The 22,899-nt window shown below is 39.6% G+C and overlaps 3 protein-coding genes across 10 annotated transcripts in view; all 3 read left to right on the top strand.

The window, feature by feature from the left end:
• LOC308700560 (protocadherin gamma-A1-like) overlaps nucleotides 1-22,899 on the top strand; it is a gene marked incomplete at its 5' end in the record, with an annotated part of 176,556 nt that overhangs the window by 57,134 nt on the left and 96,523 nt on the right. The gene's annotated exons all lie outside the window — the stretch shown is intronic.
• LOC308701241 (uncharacterized protein) overlaps nucleotides 1-22,899 on the top strand; it is a gene marked incomplete at both ends in the record, with an annotated part of 39,164 nt that overhangs the window by 6,058 nt on the left and 10,207 nt on the right. The gene's annotated exons all lie outside the window — the stretch shown is intronic.
• On the top strand, nucleotides 6,032-22,308 carry LOC308701242 (uncharacterized protein; the record flags this gene model as incomplete). Its single annotated transcript, XM_081383440.1, has 6 exons — nucleotides 6,032-8,305; nucleotides 10,246-11,688; nucleotides 12,487-14,811; nucleotides 15,574-17,949; nucleotides 19,909-21,258; nucleotides 22,288-22,308. The coding sequence occupies 6 exons, from the start codon at nucleotides 6,032-6,034 to the stop codon at nucleotides 22,306-22,308; spliced, it is 9,789 nt and encodes a 3,262-aa protein (XP_081239566.1).

Genomic DNA, 22,899 nt, shown 5'->3' with positions numbered 1-22,899 from the left:
TAAAGACTTTTGTGTGCTCTTTAATATGTTATGCGGATCTGCTTTAATGTATTATTTTAAAATATAATAAGAAAATATGTTGAATAATATATATATATTCAAAATGCATGTTATTTTTTATTTAGTGCTGTCCTGAATAAGATATTTTACATAAAAGATGTTTACATAAGACAAAAAAAAAAATAGCTGAATTACTAAAAATGTTCAAACGACCCCATTCAAAAGTTTATGTCTCCTTGATTCTTAATGTGTCGTGACCTGGATGATCCATAACTGTTAAATTCAGCTATTTTTTTGTCTTGTGGACTGTGTAAACATCTTTTATGTAAAATATCGTATTCAGGACAGTACTAAATAAAATAAAAATAACATGCATTTTGTATGATCCCTCTTATTTTGTTAAAATTATTCATATTTTCACAGATTCTGCAAGGGGTGTGTAAACCTTTGAGCATCACTGTTTATTGATGTCAAAATGAGCACAGACTTTACTTTTTTCCTTTGGAAGCCATGAATGTCTGTCAGTTATTTTATCTTTATTATTAAGAGGTTTGCACAAGAGTTAACTGTAAACTCGCTCTGTTTTCTCTCTCTCTCTCTCTCTCTCTCTCTCTCTCTCTCTCTCTCTCTCTCTCTCTCTCTCTCTCTCTCAGGCTGAAAGATTAAATGGTTGAAAGATGTTACATTTCACATAAACCCTCTTCTGCTTCTGTGAACCAGATTTATCACAAATGTATCTTCTGTCTTTCCGTACTCTTTACTCTGTGCTTTATTTTTGATGTTGTACATATTAATCTGACGTGTTATGAAAACTCCTTTCTTATCCTTTCTCATAAATGTGCAATGTCATCTATGTGCAACTTGTTACTGGTGATTTTACCTTAAAGTTCAAATAATACATTTTTCCTTTGAACCTTTACAAAACACAAACTGTGAATGTATAATTAATTTACACACAAACAACGATGTTAATCTGTAAGTATTTAGTTATTGATTTGAACCAGAACCACTGTCACTGGAGGTGTCTACATTTATACTTTAGATATTTTAACACTTACTCTGCATAGTGCTGTGCGTGTGTGTGTGTGCATCATGTGCTTTGTAAAGTGACTTTCAGCTTTAGGAGTTATATTAATAAAATTATTTATCAAAAGAGGCACAATCTGAGCATCTCTTTTAAGAGGGAAATTATGAAATACTGCATGCAACATTAGACACATTCATGAATGATTTTGTTGATTATTCAGTAGAAATATTCAACATGGTCATACCCTTCAGCAGTCTTCGTAGTGTCCCAGTATGTCTGTCCTGTGTTTTATCAAAGATATGCATGTTTTATTTACTTAGGTAAGGTTTTTTTTTTTTCTTTTCTTTTTTTCTTTTAACAGTAAATGTACTTGCTGTAACCCGTGCGATGACAGAATATGTTTGTGCATATGCTTGTCTTTCAGTCCAGGTAGCATACAATTGTAATGGCCTTTCACCTTAAAGTTGTTCGTAGTTAAATTGTTGCTTGAAAACTTAGTACTAAGTTATCTTACTGGTCATACTTTCGGTTAGTAATTCATACCGTATATCTTTGGCAGTGCTATTGTTAGCTTCCCTTTTGCTCTAAAGCAGATATTTCTATTGCAGGGTTTAAAGTTACTAGTAAGAAATGTTGCTATACTACAATGTGTGAAAAGTGTAAAAGTGAAAGTGTAATGCGATTATCTTCATTTAACATTTGTATTACATTTACCACTAAGATACTTTGCCATGAAGATGAGTCTAAAAAATGAGGATTTTTTATGACATATCTAACCATCATTTAACAACTGTCCATACATTTGAGCTTCTTATCTAGGATAAAGGATGATTTAGTCTCGTGACTATAAGGCCACATATAAACTGTTGGTCTGCTTGATTAAATGTAGAGTCTAGATGGAGAGTATGTTTTCTCTGAGCAGATGTTTCTGTGTTTTATAACTGTGACTGTGCACTGAGCTCATCTGCAGTGTATAATATGTTCTGACATGCCTTTAATCGGGCCATGGACGCCTGATGCATACACGTGAGCATAAATAATGCCACAATAATGCTACAACAGAGAGAGGGGTGAATTTGCAAATAAATCTCAATCAAATGTCATTCTGAGCTTAATTTAGGGATTTTCAAGTGACATCAGGGGCAAATCTAATTAGCATCAGATCTTCGGATGGTTAATATACCATTTAACATAAAAGATGTTTTATTAAGTGAATCATAGTTGTTGACTTAACAATAGTTGTTCTGAGTGCCAGTTATGGCAGTTATAACCGGTGCATAAGTGTGCCAGACTATACATGTAATTAAATGCTTGGTATAACTCTCAGAAAAATGTACAAAAGTGGTCACTTGGACGGTTACCCTTTCAAAAGGTACACCCTTGTACCTTATTTACCCCTAAAGGGTGCATATAATTATCTTAAAGGTACATGTTAGTACCTAAATGATACATATTAGTACTATTTTTAAAAATGGTATTACTACAGAGCTAGCTTTTGTACCTCTTATTCTGAGAGTGTACAGTATTGGGACTGCGATGTACTGCAGATTCGTATGCACAGAATGCTGTACATATTCCAGTCAGTGACTGTGTGCTATTTAAAATCTTCACTCATGTGTGATTAAATTGTTGCTTTAGGCAGGCCTACTTCTGCTGAACACTTCTGTACATGTGAGAATATCTCTCTCTCTCTCTCTCTCTCTCTCTCTCTCTCTCTCTCTCTCTCTCTCTCTCTCTCTCTCTCTCTCTCTCTCTCTCTCTCTCTCTCTCTCTCTCTCTCTGTGTCTCTCTGTCTCTCTCTCTCTCTCTGTCTCTGTCTCTGTGTGTGTGTGTGTGAGAGTGTAAAAGAGAAAATGGACAAAAAAATATTAAAGACATCAAATCTGATTATTTTAGTGCACACATGCAGAGATGCCTTCATGAAGAGCTAGGAGGGTGACAGAGGCAGAAATGTCTCCTCATGTCCCACACTCTTGTGTTTCTCAGTGTACACTTTCTGATCAAGCTGGAGATCATGATGATGATCATTGTGTATGCTAGTATGTCATTATGTTACAGTGTTTCTGTGAATACTCAGTGTTTTATGGATTTTCTGAGTGCACTTTGGGCGTGATTTCTCTCATTTTATTGTTTAGATCTTTGTCTTTTAGTGTGTGTTTCTTTTAATTTTGTTTAATCAGTAATACAAATGCTTGCCTTGGCAAACACCATTATTGCTTAAATGCACAATTGCACAAGTGTAAGTGCTTCGAACAAATCAACACATTTTCTTCAGGAAAAAATTGTAAATCTATTTTTGTTAATTATTTTCTTTCTCTTTTCTCCCCTCCATGACTTGCACCTGCGCTTCGTCCTGATTAATGGAAATGAATCAATCTCCTCTTATAGGTAAGAAACACATATTTGATACACTGCTATTTTATTATCTAAAATATTATTGTCAATCCACAGAAAGCTTTTTTCCACTGCACTTTCTATCTCTCTCTCTTTCAGTCTCATTTAAATTTTCATACTCTCCTTAAAACCTCCGCTACATGTTTTTACTTTTAGAGAAAGACCTCATGATGGGCTGTTTGCTCATGTTCAGTTCAGTGTGTGAATGTAAGCATACAGTATGTGCAGTGCTCCATCTTGTGGTGGCTCAGTAAAACACTGCCAGAGCGACTGAATCATCACCAAATGTCCCCACAAGGATAGTAAAACCTGAGATCACCTACATTGAGGAAGTAGCCAGCGGTTCCCCACGAGGGAAATGGGTTAATAAACATACTAAATTATATTTTTTTGAAAATGTAAAAATGCAGAAAGGTTTGTGTGATGGGTAGGTTTAGGGGTGGGTTAGTGTAAGGAGACAGAATATATAGTTTGTCCTGTATAAAAACCATTACATCTATGGAGAGTCCCCACAAATATAGCGAACCAGACTCTGTGTGTGTGTGTGTGTGCGTGCATTATTTAGGTCTCTCCTCCCCTGCTGCAGCAGTGTGTCACTATGCTTTAAAGCTGGACTCTGGCCCACTTTTACAGCAAATAAAGTGCATCAGGCTATGTGGGACACAGTCTGAATAATGCAATCTCACCACACTAAGTATGTATGACTATGCGGCAGCTTCAGAGCTGCTCATGTTTCATGCATCCACACAGATGTGTAGTCAATGTACATGTTTGAATCATCTGCAGAACCCAAAACTACATACTGTACAATAAAAATATACAAATCAATAACACATACCCTGCTTCTGTATTTATATAGCTGCACTGTAATAAATTATTGTTGGTTTAACTTAAAGTAAGTTACCTGGTTGCCTTAAAATTTTGAGTTCATTGAAATTAAAAAATTGAGTTAATACAACAAAGAGATTGGTTTAATAAATAGAAACCCACATTAATTATCTAAGTTGATTTGAAAAAAGATTAAAAGTTGTGATAATAAATCATGAAAATAATTTTTGTGCAACAAAACAGTGTGCAAGCATTGTAAAATTATCATTGTCACACTGCAAAACCTTGTACTGGATACATTCTGGTAACAATTTATAATTTGACATAAGTTAAATTCATCATAAACTAAGAATAAAATTTTAAAACCATTTATGAATGTGGGTTTTGTTCATTTAATAATATATTACTGTTCATTCGCAGTTCGAGTTAATTCATAACAATGTTAATTTATGCAACCTGAAATGTTACAAGTTGTATTGGTTAAATTGTCCCAGATAAAAAAAAGGTCAAAACCTAATGCATTCACAAATGGTAATGCATTAAACCTTATTGTAAAGTGTTACTGAAAATCTTTTATTTTAATTGCTATGAAAATTTGACACTTAGAAACTTATGCACAATTTCTGTTGTTATGTTAGTTGAATTACACACAGACAGACGAGAGAGAGAGAGAGAGAGAGAGAGACAGACAGACACACACAAGTTGGTGCACCTATCATTATGAGGAAATTTCATATTGTACAAACTGTATATTCTCTCCTCCTATACTTTCCCTAATGCTACCCATCACACAAAACTTTCTATTTTTAATAAAACATTGTGTAGTGTGTTTTTAAGCCATTATAATTATGAGGACTCTAGAAATGTCCTCATAAACCACATTTATGCTGTAATACCAGTGTGATACCCATGTCATTATACAAATTTGTGTCCTCTTACATCATATGAACAATCACACTCACTCACACACACACACACACACACACACACATTCTGCTTTTACTGGACCAGACTGAAGATTGTGTCTGTTTTTTTGGAGAACACTCCACTCACTTTCATCCTCTCAAAGGTAGGTCATCATCAGCTAGCTTAGACAGTAGGATCACATCTGACTGGCTCAATATTACACACTTTCTTCATTATTTTTGATTAGATAAGAGGGTTGCCAAACAAGATTGCACCTAAAATCATGGTTGGCCCTCTTGTTAAACACATGTTATTGATTCATGATAAACTGTAATTGCTCAAATCTGGTTGGGTTGACTTTAATTCTGCATTGTTCCTGCTCTGTGCTCATCTCAATGATGAATTTTACTTTTTTAAGCACTAGGTGCTCACTGTCAAGTTTCTGTCCAGTAATGACAATCATTAGATTCAGAAATGTAACTTCTGTGTGCAAGAACCTCATATTGCACTCTCATAAACCAGACCTTACTCTTTTGGCTGTGATGCTGGGCAGTCCATCACTGCTGTTGTGCTTCTTATTGACTGTGAGAGGTGCTGTTGCCCAGGGAGAGGATAGTGCTCAAAAGAGCTGTGTATAGAAGGCATTGCGTCAGACAGGACAGAGAAAACAGACGAAGCGCATTTGTTTGTACACAGCTCTTTTTGGAACATTCTGGATAATACAGAGGGGATTTTAAATGGTTGGATATTTGAAAACTCGTAGTGTATGATTGTATTTTCTCGGATTACTACATGTGCAGGATGGGGGATAACAAAGGAGTCCATTTGCGGCGGTGCGTAAAATGGCAAGCAGGATTCTCCATTTTTCTTTTATTCATGCTGAACTCGGCGTCCGGGCAGATTCGTTACTCTATTCCAGAGGAAATGAGACCTGGATTGTTTGTCGGAGATGTGGCGAAGGATCTCGGTTTGGATGTGAAAAGGTTGGTGTCTGGCCGTGCGCGTCTCGTTATTGATGACAGTAGACAATATGTCGAACTGAACCGTAACAAAGGACATTTGGTGGTGAAAGAGAGAATAGACAGAGAGCAACTCTGCGGACAAAAATCACCGTGTAGTTTCGGTCTTGAGATTTTGCTTGAAAATCCTCTCGAATTTTTCTCGATTACAATCGAGATTCAAGACATCAATGACCATGCACCAGTTTTTTCCAAGAGAGAAATCATTTTAGAGATTAGTGAGTCCACGCCTATAGGCACCATTTTCTTGTTAGACACCGCCACTGACCCTGATGTTGGATTGAATTCTCTTCAGAGCTATAGTCTGAAACCTACTGATAATTTTGCTTTAAAGCAGCACAGTCGCTCAGATGGCAGCAAGTATGCAGAGATGGTGTTGCAGTCAGTGCTGGACAGAGAGAAACAGAGCGAGCATTCACTTATATTAACGGCTATTGATGGTGGAGACCCGCCGCGCTCTGGAACTGTTAAAATACTCGTTACTGTTCTTGATGCCAATGATAATGCACCCATTTTTACTGAAACGATGTATAAAGCAAGTGTAGCTGAGAACGCAGTAAAAGGGACGTTGATAACTAAAGTAAGTGCATCTGATGCAGATCAAGGTTTCAATGGCAATGTCACGTATTCATTTACTCATATGGGAGAGGACGCAGCGCACCTCTTCCAAATCAGTGCAGCCACTGGTGATATAACACTTACTGGCAATTTAGACTATGAAGCTGTTCAGCAATATGAACTTAATTTGCAGGCTAAAGACCCATGGGGTCTAACCGGTGCAAGTAAATTGGTCATAGATGTTGTAGATGTCAATGACAACAGCCCGATTATAACCATGACATCTTTTTCAGGTAAGATACAAGAGGATTCTCCTCCTGGCACCATTGTAGCTTTGATAAGCGTCCAGGATGTAGACTCTGGTAAAAATGGACAGGTCCGCTTAAATTTAGAGCAAAATTCGCCCTTTACAATTAAACCATCACCGCGCAAGTACTACACTTTAGTAACCGACGCGCCACTAGACCGAGAAAAAGTTTCCAGTTTTAACCTAACGTTAGTTGCATCAGACGAAGGCAGCCCTTCATTATTCAGTAAAAAAACGATTTCACTAGATATCACTGATATCAACGACAATGCTCCAGACTTTAGTCAGCGTGAATATAAAGCGTATATATTAGAGAATAACTCTCCCGGCGTTTCTTTGCTGACTCTTCAAGCAACAGACCCTGACGCAGGGCAAAATGCGCGTATCGCGTATTATATCATAGATACCGATGTAAATGGTTCTCCTGTCTCAACGTACTTCTCTGTTAACGCAGACAATGGAATTATTCATGCGGTGCGATCTTTTGATTATGAACAGATGAAAGAGTTTAAGATACACGTGAGAGCGCAGGATGAAGGGTCTCCACCTCTCGGTTCAAATGCTACAGTTCTCATTAACGTTCAGGATCAGAATGACAACGCGCCTCAGGTTCTGTACCCGGTCCAGTCAAGTGTTTCTGTGGTGGCTGAAATAGTGCCTCGTTCGGCAGATGTGGGTTATCTGGTGACTAAAGTGGTGGCTGTTGATGTGGACTCTGGTCAGAACGCCTGGCTCTCATATAAACTGCAGAAAGCCACAGACAGGGCGCTGTTTGAAGTGGGCTTACAGAATGGAGAAATAAGAACTGTACGCCAAGTGACAGATAAAGATGCTGTCAAACAAAGACTCACTGTTGTAGTGGAGGACAACGGGCAGCCCTCTCGATCAGCTACAGTCAATGTTAACGTGGCGGTGGCGGACAGCTTCCCTGAAGTGCTCTCGGAGTTCACTGACTTTACGCACGACAAGGAATACAACGACAACCTGACTTTCTATCTAGTCTTGGCCTTGGCTGCAGTCTCATTTCTTTTTATAACATGTTTAGTCGTCATAATATCTGTTAAAATCTACAGATGGAGACAATCACGTTTGTATTATCAATCAAGTCTCCCTGTTATTCCGTACTATCCGCCGCGTTACGCAGACACCGTGGGCACAGGAACTCTGCAGCACGTGCATAATTATGAAATTTACAGAACCACAGACTCCAGGAAAAGTGATGTTAAGTATTTCGGACCCGTCAGTCAAAGTCTGATGAGTGTTGACGTGAGGGGAACAGAAACAATTCCAAAGGAGACACAAGCCGCTGATTTTACCGATGCGCACAGCACACTGGTAAGTTTGCATAAATGTGATTGTTCTATTTTCCAAATAGATTTTATTATTACTAACAGCTGATTGTCCCTCTAAATTATGTGTTCTCTTTTGCACATTTGCAGTTTTGTAAGCCCGATTGACCAAAACGTTGCTCAGTAAAATGTTATTTTTTATTGTATTTTTATTTATTTATTTATTTTTTTGTAAAAAAAAAAATATTTGTATCTTAAAAAAAATAAAATAAAAATAAAAAAAAGTGTTACTGCTAATCTGAAATTGTGTTATTATGGCTAAAGGAGATCTATAAACAGCCCGTGTTGTGGCGCTGTCCATGGTGCTGAAAAGTGTGTTCTCGGTTCAATCTTTCTTATCCTCTGTAGCTTATGATATGCTCATAAATCGCTTAATGTAGTTTTTTTAAATATTTGTAATGAATAATTATTCGTTTGTGTTTCTGGAATAATACCGTCTCTCTTTTAGTGCTGAAGCTTTAAGCACCCAAATTGTTTTCTAAAATGACTTTTGTTTCTTTGGTAAATTAATTCCACATGGTAATGATTGCGACAATGGACATGATGGAAATTATTTTGATTTAAATTAAGTTTATAATAACCTGACTACTTGCTTCAATATTCAATGCATTATTGCATTCTTCCTGTGAATGTTTTGATTGCTAGTCTATGTTTTGTACTCTGAGTGCCGCTGTCGGCCTGTGAATCTAAGCTTGTTGATGTCACTGCAATATTGTACGTCATTTGTCTTCACTGGGCAGGAGGGTGTTGGGAAAAGACATATGCAGTCAGAAAGGAGAGAAAAGAAATGCACCATCGACAGTTCTTGTAGCCATATTTTTATTTGACGCTTCTGTTTTCCAGTTACATATTTTCTTTAATTACAGAATGCATGAAATGGAGAATGCATTCATCATGTTTTTTGTAATACAACGCTCTTCGTCTGTATGGATTCGCCTGCTTTTGTTCTTCGTAGCACACCAGGTGATTGAGGCACAAGTTCGATATTCTGTTCCAGAAGAAATGGCGTCTGGATCTATGATTGGTGATTTATCGAGAGACCTCGGACTGAGTATTGGCAGGCTTAGATCCGGACGGGCTCGTGTTGCGTCGGAGGATGGAAGTGAGCTAGTGCAATTTCAGTCAGACAAAGGAATTCTGCTCGTGAAAAAACGCATAGATCGAGAAGAAATCTGCGGACAGACTTCGCCGTGCAGCTTCAGCTTTGAGATCGTTTTAGAAAATCCAATGGAGTTATTTAGCGTCACAGTTGAAATACTGGATATTAACGACAATTCACCCGCTTTTCCTTCGAAAGAGATTACCGTAGATATAAGTGAATCGGCGATGGTAGGAGCGCAGTTCATATTAGGCAGTGCTGTAGATCCCGATGTAGGAATAAATACACTTAAAGGGTACAGCCTTAAACCAACAACGCATTTTAGTCTAAAAGAGCAGACGCATTCTGACGGAAGTACGCACGCAGAGATGGTGCTTGATCGGCCGCTAGATAGAGAGCATCAGGCGGAGATGAAGCTCACTCTTACCGCAACTGATGGCGGCAGTCCTCAGCGCACTGGCACAGTGAGTATCCGTGTCATCATTCAGGATGCAAATGACAATGCCCCGATTTTTACGCATTCAGTATACAAAGCTTTTGTTTCAGAAAACTCACCAAAGGGTGCTCTCGTTACTACAGTATCTGCTAATGATAAAGATGAGGGAGCATTTGGCCATGTAACATATTACCTTGATCAAATATCACAGGCGAGTAGTGTGTTTTCTCTTAATCCTGACAACGGGGAGATTCGAGTGCTGGGAAATATCGATTACGAGAAGGTTAAACAATATCAATTAAATGTAATGGCCAAAGACAAGGGTTCTCTGTCTAATTCATGTAAAGTTATCGTGGAAGTGACCGATGTGAATGATAACGTGCCAGTCATAAGCTTAACGTCATTTTCAAATACAATTGCAGAGGACTCGCCCACCGACACTACAGTTGCTATAATAAGTGTTAAAGATGCAGATTCGGGGAAGAATGGGCTTATAAATTGCAGTATAAGCCCCTCTTTGCCTTTTAAGATGAAGTCAACCCTTGCCAATTACTATACTTTAGTATCAGACGGTCCTTTAGACCGCGAAACTGTCTCGGAGTACAACATTACTATAACAGTGGCTGATCAAGGATCACCTCCATTAAGCAACAATAAAACGTTAGTCGTTAGAATTAATGACGTCAACGATAACGAGCCAGTGTTTGATAAAAGTGTCTACTCGGCGGTTATGGCTGAAAACAATTCACCGGGTCATTCAATCACTTGCGTTCATGCTCGCGATGCAGACTCAAACCAGAATGCAAGGGTAGCTTACCTCCTTGAAGACGTGCAGATAAACGGCGAATCATTGTCTTCTCTTATATCAGTTAACGCTGAAACTGGTGTTGTTTATGCCATGCGCTCGTTTGACTACGAAAAAATAAAATCACTTGATTTCAGGGTAAAGGCTCAGGATGGCGGTGCGCCAGCTCTCAGCACCAGTGCACAAATTAAAATCCAAATTCAAGATCAGAATGACAACGCGCCTCAGGTTCTGTACCCGGTCCAGTCAGGTGTCTCTGTGGTGGCTGAAATAGTGCCTCGTTCGGCAGATGTGGGTTATCTGGTGACTAAAGTGGTGGCTGTTGATGTGGACTCTGGTCAGAACGCCTGGCTCTCATATAAACTGCAGAAAGCCACAGACAGGGCGCTGTTTGAAGTGGGCTTACAGAATGGAGAAATAAGAACTGTACGCCAAGTGACAGATAAAGATGCTGTCAAACAAAGACTCACTGTTGTAGTGGAGGACAACGGGCAGCCCTCTCGATCAGCTACAGTCAATGTTAACGTGGCGGTGGCGGACAGCTTCCCTGAAGTGCTCTCGGAGTTCACTGACTTTACGCACGACAAGGAATACAACGACAACATGACTTTTTATCTAGTCTTGGCCTTGGCTGCAGTCTCATTTCTTTTCATAACATGTTTAGTCGTCATAATATCTGTTAAAATCTACAGATGGAGGCAATCGCGTATGTACTTTCAGTCGAATCTTCCAGTTATTCCGTACTATCCGCCGCGTTACGCGGACACTGTTGGCACAGGAACTCTGCAGCACGCGTATAATTATGAGGTTTATAGCACGACAGATTCCAGAAGGAGTGACTGTAAGTTCGCCAGACCTGCTAGTCAGGGCGTGTTAATAGTGGACGCCGGTTCTACAGGGACAGTGCAGCGCGCGCCCATCGAGAAAAACATCCTTGATGAACCAGATTCTTTGCTACAGGTGGGTAATACGGATATATCATTATTATATAGCCTTTCAAAGTGTTTGGTTTTATTTTTACTCTCGAAATGTTCCTGCATGTGCTTCTTTCAATTAAGATTTTAATATATCGTCGTTTCAGCACTTATTTTATGGACAGCAACAGTACAGTTTGTGATGTTTTATTTAGACTTTCTATTTCTTAGTTCTTTTTTAGATGCTTGTTCTTCGATTGTTTCTTTCACTGCTGGTGAAGAAAACCGCGGAACCCACATGTAGAATGTGAATATATATATATATATATATATATATATATATATATATATATATATATATATATATATATATATATATATATATATATATATATATATACACAGTATACAGAATAACGAATTCACTTACATACTTATACATATTTTGTAGAATTGCGTAGGCTTGTTAACGCTCGCTTTGAACAGCAAGGGCCGCTGTTGATCAGTGAAATATTTTATGCTGTGCTTTGTCATCCAGCAATCTTTACCCCTCCCCATTTTCTTGCGTTTTGGCAGATGAGGGCAAGGCTGCCTCGACATTTTTATTCAGGGTTTGTGTGCGGGAGATATTAAGGTTTTCAGTACAGTTTTGTTGCATTATTTTTGCTCACACCATCTTGGACTACATCTCAATATTTTAATTGGATTTGCTCTTTGTAACCCTTTGATTATGGTGCAACGGAGCTGTTGGATGACAGAATGCAGACATCGCTCTTGGCTATGGAAAATGCTGTGGCTGTTATCAATGTTTTTTTCTTGTTATGTTTACACTGCAAGCGGACAGATACGATATTCGATTCCGGAGGAGATGAAGAAAGGTTCACTCATAGGTAATGTAGCACAAGATCTGGGGCTGGATTTGAAAAGGCTTCGAGCGGGTCGAGCGCGTATAGTGACCGGAGAAAGCACTCAATACGCAGAGCTTAAAGCAGACAAAGGGATGCTAGTCGTGAGTGAGAGAATAGACCGAGAACAGCTATGCGGTGACATCACACCGTGCAGCTTCAGCTTCGAGATGATTCTAGAGAACCCAATGGAGCTGCACCAGGTTACTGTTGAGATATTGGATGAAAATGATCACGCACCGTCGTTCCAGAACAAAGAATTAAAATTCGAAATTAGTGAGTCTGCAACACTGGGTTCACGTTTTTTGTTGGAAAGCGCAGATGATCACGATGTAGGCGTGAACTCACTGCAGAATTACATTTTATCACCAAATAGCCATTTTGTTATAAAGCAACACTCAAGTCCAGACGGCAGTAAATACGCGGAAATGGTTTTACAGAAAGCTTTAGACCGGGAGGAGCATCCTCATCTATCTCTGAAGCTGATCGCTGTAGATGGCGGAAACCCGCAGAGGTCTGGCTCTGTTAACATAGATGTTACTGTTTTAGATGCGAATGACAATGCACCGGTGTTTAACCAAACTGTTTATAGGGCATCTGTGATGGAGAATGCACAGAAAGGCACGTACATTACTACCGTTAACGCCACGGATGCAGACGCTGGTTCTTATGGGCGTATAACATACAATTTCTATAAACAAAAAGGAACCGCTGCGCAGTTATTCAACATTGACAGCAACACAGGCATTGTTTCTGTTGTTGGAGAAATTGATCATGAAAAAGATACTAAATTTGAACTAACAGTCGAGGCTAGGGATCAGGGTGGATTAACTGATTCGAGTAAAATTGCATTAGAGGTCATTGATGTAAACGACAATGCACCTGTCATTAATATAATGTCTTTCTCGAGCTCAGTATCTGAAAACGCTCCCTCTGATACTACAATTGCAATAATTAATGTAAAGGACTCAGACACTGATGATAATGGCAAAGTCAATTGTTTTATCGAAGGATCTGAAGATTTTGCTATAAAATCGACTTTAAGAAATTATTATTCTTTAGTCACGAATGCTATTTTAGATCGTGAGAAGTTGTCAGAGTACAACATCACTGTTATCGCCACTGATTCCGGAAAGCCGCCTTTAACAAGCAGAAAAACGTTTCATCTGAAAGTAACGGATGTTAATGATAATGCCCCAGTTTTTAAGGACAGTGTTTATAATTCATACTTGCTCGAGAATAATTCACCCGGCGTTTCTATCCTCAGAATCAGAGCTTATGACCCGGATGAAAATCAGAATGCTCGTATATCTTACATTCTTGAAGAAAGTGACTTGGGCGGGTCTCCCGTAGGAACGTATGTTTCTGTTAACGCGGAGAGTGGGGTTGTACACGCAGTGCGCTCTTTCGATTATGAACAGATCAAAAACATTAAGATAACTATTAAAGCGCAGGACGGAGGCTCTCCTCCGCTTTGTAGCAACGTAACCGTGAACATTTTCATCCAAGATCAGAATGACAACGCGCCTCAGGTTCTGTACCCGGTCCAGTCAGGTGCTTCTGTGGTGGCTGAAATAGTGCCTCGTTCGGCAGATGTGGGTTATCTGGTGACTAAAGTGGTGGCTGTTGATGTGGACTCTGGTCAGAACGCCTGGCTCTCATATAAACTGCAGAAAGCCACAGACAGGGCGCTGTTTGAAGTGGGCTTACAGAATGGAGAAATAAGAACTGTACGCCAAGTGACAGATAAAGATGCTGTCAAACAAAGACTCACTGTTGTAGTGGAGGACAACGGGCAGCCCTCTCGATCAGCTACAGTCAATGTTAACGTGGCGGTGGCGGACAGCTTCCCTGAAGTGCTCTCGGAGTTCACTGACTTTACGCACGACAAGGAATACAACAATAACCTGACTTTCTATCTAGTCTTGGCCTTGGCTGCGGTCTCATTTCTTTTCATAACATGTTTAGTCGTCATAATATCTGTTAAGATCTACAGGTGGAGACAATCACGTATGTTTTACAAGTCCAGTCTTCCAGTTATTCCGTACTATCCGCCGCGTTACGCGGACACTGTTGGCACAGGAACTCTACAGCACGCGTATAATTATGAGGTTTACAGAACGACCGATTCCAGAAGAAGTGACTGTAAGTTTGTTAGACCTGCAAGTCAGAACGTGATGATAGTGGATCCTAATTCTACAGGAACACTGCAGCGCGTGCCCAACGAGAAAAACGTTCTGGATGAATTAGATTCGCCAGTAGAGGTGAGAAATTATTATTAATATTATTATATTATTATTATTATGATGATGATGATGATGATGATGATTATTATTGTATCGATCTATTTGTCAGGAACCATGCGCGCGCACACACACACACACACACACTCACAAGAGAAGAGATGCTTGCACCTAATTTCCATCTGCAGTCTCTTGGAATATTATTAGCCTATTATTATTCACTCAATGAATGTAATATGATAATTTAATAAACTGTAAAAAGTCTGCACTGAAGATGAATTCATACCAAGCACGTTTAATTTGCATCTCATGTTAGGAGAAACTGTGACATTTTACTCATTTATCTTACTTGTTTGTATTGAGGTTGGGCAGCGCTGATCTCGATTTAAATGTATTGTTTTTTTTTTTGTCTAACTTTTCTTTTGAAATGTATGCATTCTGTTAATGCTTATTTTGGACTCTAAGGGCCGCTGTTGGTCAGTGAAATACTTTGTGTGCAATAAGCTTGTCTAACAGTAAACCTTGGCCCCACCCAATCAATGCGCGCTGTGACGCAGCTCTCCCTCTGTTTCATTCTTTACGGGATGGTGAGAGGGTGACTATCTCTTTCCTTTCCTCTTCCAAACGAATACAAAACGGTTTTTGTAGTCCTACCTTGGAATGTTATTTTATTCCATTGAATACTGGAAATATTATTGGTGAACTTACTTTCTAATCAGTATGGCTGTTAAGGATTTTTATCGAAATGGATGTGCTCGATGGCCTGTTTTCTTCCGACCGCAGTGGCAAGTATTGTTTTTCATCTCGTGCTACATTCCTTTTGCCGTCTCTCAAATCCGGTACTCCATCCCTGAAGAAATGAGTAAAGGCTCGCTTATTGGTAATGTGGCACAGGATCTGGGGCTGGATTTGAAAAGGCTTCGAGCGGGTCGAGCTCGTATCGTGACCGGAGAAAGCACTCAATACGCAGAGCTTAGAACAGACAAAGGAGTTCTAGTCGTGAGTGAGAGAATAGACCGAGAACAGCTATGCGGCGACATCACACCGTGCAGCTTCAGCTTCGAGATCATTCTAGAGAACCCAATGGAGCTGCACCAGGTTACTGTCGAAATAACTGATGTTAATGATAATTCTCCAGTATTTGAAAATAATAAAATTAGTTTTGAAATAAGTGAATCGGCAGCTCTTGGTTCGGGGTTTGCTTTAGAAAGGGCGTATGACCCTGACGTAGAATTGAACTCTTTGCAGAATTATATTCTCACACGAAATGATTATTTTGTTCTTAAACAAAACTCAAATCCAGACGGCAGTAAATACGTTGAGATGGTTCTTGATAAAGCTTTAGACCGGGAGGAGCATCCTCATCTATCTCTGAAGCTGATCGCTGTAGATGGCGGAAACCCGCAGAGGTCTGGCTCTGTTAATATAGATGTTACTATTTTAGATGCGAATGACAATGCACCCGTGTTTAACCAGACTGTTTATAGGGCATCTGTGATGGAGAATGCACAGAAAGGTACTTATCTAATCACTGTAAATGCGACAGATGCAGACAGTGGTACAAACGGACAAATACTTTACTCGTTTTCTGATATAAAAGAACAATTTAAAGACATGTTTAACATTGACGGCGATTCAGGTCAGATAACTGTTATAGGTGATGTTGATTTTGAAAAAGAAAAGCGGTTTGAAATAAGAGTTAAGGCCAAAGACCAAGGGGGGTTGACGAGCACTAGTAAACTTATAATTGATGTAACTGACATGAATGATAACGCGCCTGCGATAAACGTGATGTCTCTCTCGAGCACTATAGCAGAAGATTCGCCCCCAAGTACTACTATTGCTATAATTCACGTGAAAGACGCGGACTCAGGAAGAAATGGGCAGGTTACGTGTTCTATTGGCAAAAACCTCCTGTTCATTATCAAATCATCCCTCTCTAATTATTATAATTTGATCACAGATGCCTTTCTTGATCGTGAAACTCAGTCAGAATATAATATAACAGTGACTGCGACTGATTCAGGTTCACCTGCACTCTCGAGCTCAACGACACTTCGACTTAAGATTTCTGACATCAATGACAACGCGCCAGTTTTTGAACGAAGTAGCTATTCAGCACACCTTCCTGAAAATAACGCAGCAGGGTTTTCCATATGTAGTGTGACGGCGAGAGATTTAGATTGCAATCAAAACGCCAGAGTGTCATATTTTTTAGAAGACACTCATATTGGTGGAGCGCCGATTTCCTCGTACGTGTCTATAAACTCTGAGAATGGTGTGATACACGCAGTTGGTTCATTTGATTATGAGCAAATTAAACAGCTTAGTTTCGTCGTAAAAGCGCAGGACGGAGGCTCTCCTCCTCTCAGCAGCAACGCGAGCGTGAAAATAATCATTCAGGACCAGAATGACAACGCGCCTCAGGTTCTGTACCCGGTCCAGTCAGGTGTTTCTGTGGTGGCTGAAATAGTGCCTCGTTCGGCAGATGTGGGTTATCTGGTGACTAAAGTGGTGGCTGTTGATGTGGACTCTGGTCAGAACGCCTGGCTCTCATATAAACTGCAGAAAGCCACAGACAGGGTGCTGTTTGAAGTGGGCTTACAGAATGGAGAAATAAGAACTGTACGCCAAGTGACAGATAAAGATGCTGTCAAACAAAGACTCACTGTTGTAGTGGAGGACAACGGGCAGCCCTCTCGATCAGCTACAGTCAATGTTAACGTGGCGGTGGCGGACAGCTTCCCTGAAGTGCTCTCGGAGTTCACTGACTTTACGCACGACAAGGAATACAACGACAATCTGACTTTCTATCTAGTCTTGGCCTTGGCTGTGGTTTCATTTCTCTTTATCGTGTCTATCATTGCCATACTGTCAGTCAAATGCTACAGATGGAGACGCGAGCGGATGTTTTATAAATCTGGAGCGAATCTTCCAGTTATTCCGTATTATCCGCCTCTTTACGCAGACGTAGGCGGCACAGGAACTTTACAGCACGTGTACAATTATGAGGTTTGCAGAACCACTGACTCCAGAAAGAGTGATCTGAAATACGCCAGACCTTGCAGTGAGAGCATCATTAGTCTGGACACCAGTGGAACACAGACACTCACGCATGCGCAAAGAGGAAATCTGACCAACCAAGATTTCAACGATCAGGTGAGGTTTGCTGTATATATTTGTCTCTGATAGAGTTGAACGTTTTTGTTTATATGTGTGTCTATTTAACCGTCGTCTATATATATATGTAAAATCCACACTTTTTTAGCACAATGTTAGATAATTATCATGTGATTGTCGTATATACTTTTTATAAAACCCTCGTGTAGAAAATGTGCCTTCGATTCACTGGCCATGGTGCTGAAATACTGTTAGTCGGACATTCTCAGTACATCCTTGTGACTTTCCGTTTTTCCCCTTAGAATATTATAAATTATTATTATTATTATTATTATTATTATTATTTTGCATTTAAACTAATTCTGTTGTAAATTATTGTTTGTTTTTTTTCGTTTTCTTCTATTTTAAATTGATTTTATCATCGCGGATACATGACAATTTAAAGACAAATCAAGGACAGATTATTATTATTTTTTCTCTGTGATGTTTATTGCGGTTCAAATGTATAATAATTAATGTAGCATTTATTCTTGAAATATTTATATTCTATTATATAATGTTTTAATTTTGGGCTTTTTGAGCAGTAGACGTTTGGAGGAAAAATAAAAATAGGAAAAGCATACGTGTATTCACTTGTTTCTGTAGTTCATCAGACTGGACTCATAGTGCCGCTGTTGGTCAATATGTAAGTTTATAGAGCAGATCTGCTGCAGTTCCACCCCCATCATCTCCATATTATTAGAGAGAGAGAGAGAGAGAGAAGCTGAGAGCGCAGTCTGAAGAGGAGAAAGAAGGCGAATCACGGAGATACTGTATTTAATATCCTTTTCTTGGATTTACAGACTTTTCTTGTTCTTTTCACTTTGGACAAATACATGATTTCCTCCAGCGTTTTGGACTGATTTATTTGCTTTTTGTCTTAATCTTCATCCCGTGGTCTTCTGCAAAATGTCGGACAGAACAATGGCGCGGCAAGTACTGCTGTTTATTTGGTTTCTCTCTCTCAGTTCAGCTCTCGGGCAGGTCAGTTACTCCATTCCTGAAGAAATGGCGAAAGGCTCTTTAGTCGGGAACATAGCGCAGGATTTGGGTTTAGATTTAAAGAGACTGAGATCGGGTAAAGCGCGTATTTATACAGGAGACAGCGCTGAATACATCGAGCTGAATAAAGAAAGAGGAGTCCTCCTTATCAAAGAGAGAATAGACCGAGAGGCGCTATGCGGACAGACAACGCCTTGCGCGCTGCATTTACAGATTATTCTGGAAAACCCGATGCAGTTATACCGCGTTACAGTTGAGGTCACAGATATAAATGACAATGCGCCAATGTTTAGTAAGAGTGAGGTGAGATTTGAAATAAACGAATTGTCTTCAGCAGGAGCCAGATTTCTATTGGACAGGGCTATTGATCATGATGTTGGTCGAAATGGTCTGCAGAGTTATTCTTTAGAACCAACTGATAATTTTGTTTTAAAATTTCAGAATCTCCCTGATGGAAATAAAGCTGTAGAAATGGTTCTTCAAACACCATTAGACCGAGAGAAACAAGACCATATCTCGTTACTTTTAACAGCATTTGATGGAGGCGAGCCCCAGATGTCCGGTACAATGAAGATACTCATTACTGTTTTGGATGCTAATGATAATGCCCCTGTGTGTTCACAATCCGTATACAAAACCAGCATAGCTGAAAACTCACCAAAAGGCACAGTTTTAACAACAGTTAGTGCTTCTGATGCTGATCAGGGTTCGAATGGTAGAATATCGTTCTCTATTTCAAGTACGGCCGACAAAGCGGCAGATATTTTTGAAATAGACCCCGATGTTGGTGTTGTAAAGCTCACTAGTGGTATAGATTATGAAATGAGTAAGTATTATCAAATTGATGTTCAAGCACGAGATGATGGTGGTCATACGGATTCATGTAAGATAATTGTTGACGTTATTGATATAAACGATAACAATCCCACTATTAATATTATTTCAAAATCGAGCCAGGTATCAGAGGATTCCAAATCTGGCACTGTTCTTGCAATATTAAATATTCAAGACGTAGACTCGAATGAAGGAGGTAAAGTTAACTGTCTCTTAAATGACAATGTTCCATTTGTCATTCAGTCATCACCCGATGGTTTTTATAGTCTAGTGACAGACAGTGATTTAGATCGAGAGCGAGAGTCTGAGTATAACATCAGTGTGACGTGCGCTGATGAGGGCGTGCCCTCTCTCTCCAGCAGCGTCACTCTCTCCTTACAGATATCAGATGTCAATGATAACGCGCCCGTCTTTGAGAAGAGCTCATATGAGGCTTCTGTTCAAGAAAACAACACACCGGGTCTTTCCATATTCACAGTCAGAGCCAGAGACGCAGATTTTAACCAGAACGCCCGTGTGTCTTACATACTGGAGGACTCGTCGGTTAACGGAGTGCCCGTCTCCTCATTAGTGTCCGTTAGTGCTGATAGTGGAGTCATACATGCAGTGCGATCTTTCGATTACGAGCAGATCAAAGATTTCCAGTTCCGCGTAAAAGCGCAGGACGGAGGCTCTCCTCCTCTCAGCAGCAACGCGAGCGTGAAAATAATCATTCAGGACCAGAATGACAACGCGCCTCAGGTTCTGTACCCGGTCCAGTCAGGTGTCTCTGTGGTGGCTGAAATAGTGCCTCGTTCGGCAGATGTGGGTTATCTGGTGACTAAAGTGGTGGCTGTTGATGTGGACTCTGGTCAGAACGCCTGGCTCTCATATAAACTGCAGAAAGCCACAGACAGGGCGCTGTTTGAAGTGGGCTTACAGAATGGAGAAATAAGAACTGTTCGCCAAGTGACAGATAAAGATGCTGTCAAACAAAGACTCACTGTTGTAGTGGAGGACAACGGGCAGCCCTCTCGATCAGCTACAGTCAATGTTAACGTGGCGGTGGCGGACAGCTTCCCTGAAGTGCTCTCGGAGTTCACTGACTTTACGCACGACAAGGAATACAACGACAACCTGACTTTCTATCTAGTCTTGGCCTTGGCTGTGGTTTCATTTCTCTTTATCGTGTCTATCATTGCCATACTGTCAGTCAAATGCTACAGATGGAGGCGCGAGAGGATGTTTTATAAATCTGGAGCGAATCTTCCAGTTATTCCGTATTATCCGCCTCTTTACGCAGACGTAGGCGGCACAGGAACTTTACAGCACGTGTACAATTATGAGGTTTGCAGAACCACTGACTCCAGAAAGAGTGATCTGAAATACATCAGACCTTGCAGTGAGAGCATCATTAGTCTGGACAACAGTGGAACACAGACACTCACGCATGCGCAAAGGGAGAAACTGACCTTTGATGATTGTGGTGACCAGGTGAGAATTATTTTTATAACTAATTTATGTGATATTTTAAAACGTGTCTCGTGATTAATCAATTTTGCTTGAGTTTTTGACACAATCACTGACTGGTTTTCTGAAATGAAGTGTCTCTGCAATTTTAAGAAGTGTTTAAATAATTCAGTAAGAAATGACACAAATCATCTATTTATTTTCATCCGTTTTTGTTATAGTCTGATCGACTTTTTAGTTTAGCTTTTAGTGCAGGGGTGTAATTCAAATATTTATTCTCGTCTTGTGTTTTTCGACGTGTTGTACGTGTGTAGTTCATTAGTCTTTACAGTCATGAAAAAAAAAAAAATGACTGCTTATTTTTCAACTTCCGAATGATTTTCTTTTCTTTTCTTTCTTTCTTTGATGCGTTAAGTGGAGGGTTGCTTTTTATTCCGTTTTTATTTATCTTCAGTTGTCATGCAGGATTTTTCAAGTTGCCACTGAAATGTCAGTTTACAAATGTTAACATTATTAACCTGTTACATCTACAGTTCGTTATTTGCCATTAAAAAATCCTTACGTGATTTTCACTTGTTTTTGTGAAGAAGTGAGAAACTCTATTCAGCGTTTGCACTTGCTTCCCTGGCCATGGTCCTGAATCGCGGCGGCGCGGTCATTTACATCATATATTCTTCTGCATCTCTTTACAGCACACAATCTTTTTGAGATTTTCATCATCTTTTTTGGTCTGTCCTCCTGTTCAAAAGTTTATCTATACACTTATTTAATTTCTGATTAGATATTATTTATGTGTAGCTTATAATTTATTTGAGGAATTTCTCCCTCTCTGGCTTGATCAGTGTTCATACTGATATGGCCTCGTGAAAACACGAAATGTATTTTTTCCCACTTCTATCTATATTAACACAAACTCATAAAATCCTTGTATTATAGATATTTGTTGTTTTTGATATTTTTTGGTTTTATAATTAAGAAATTTTATACTTAATAACTTTTCTCAAACATGTCTGACACTGAGATAAAGATTTAGTAATTTTACATGTTCTGTAGTTCATCAGACTGGACTCATAGTGCCGCTGTTGGTCAATATGTCAGTTTATAGAGCAGATCTGCTGCAGTTCCACCCCCATCATCTCCATATTATTAGAGAGAGAGAGAAGCTGAGAGCGCAGTCTGAAGAGGATAGAGAAGGCACAACGCGGAGATACTGCATTCAAAACAATTTTATTGGATTACAGACTTTGTATTCAGTTGTTTTCACTTCGGATATATACATGATGTCCTCCAGCATTTTGGACTGATTTATTTGCTTTTTGTCTTAATCTTCATCCCGTGGTCTTCTGCAAAATGTCGGACAGAACAATGGCGCGGCAAGTACTGCTGTTTGTTTGGTTTCTCTCTCTCAGTTCAGCTCTCGGGCAGGTCAGTTACTCCATTCCTGAAGAAATGGCGAAAGGCTCTTTAGTCGGGAACATAGCGCAGGATTTGGGTTTAGATTTAAAGAGACTGAGATCGGGTAAAGCGCGTATTTATACAGGAGACAGCGCTGAATACATCGAGCTGAATAAAGAAAGAGGAGTCCTCCTTATCAAAGAGAGAATAGACCGAGAGGCGCTATGCGGACAGACAACGCCTTGCGCGCTGCATTTACAGATTATTCTG

The sequence above is a fragment of the Scardinius erythrophthalmus genome, assembly GCF_964197995.2.
Source record: "Scardinius erythrophthalmus genome assembly, chromosome: 13".
In the NCBI taxonomy this organism is placed as follows: Eukaryota; Metazoa; Chordata; class Actinopteri; order Cypriniformes; family Leuciscidae; genus Scardinius; species Scardinius erythrophthalmus.
This window is presented reverse-complemented; position numbering and strand designations above follow the sequence as displayed.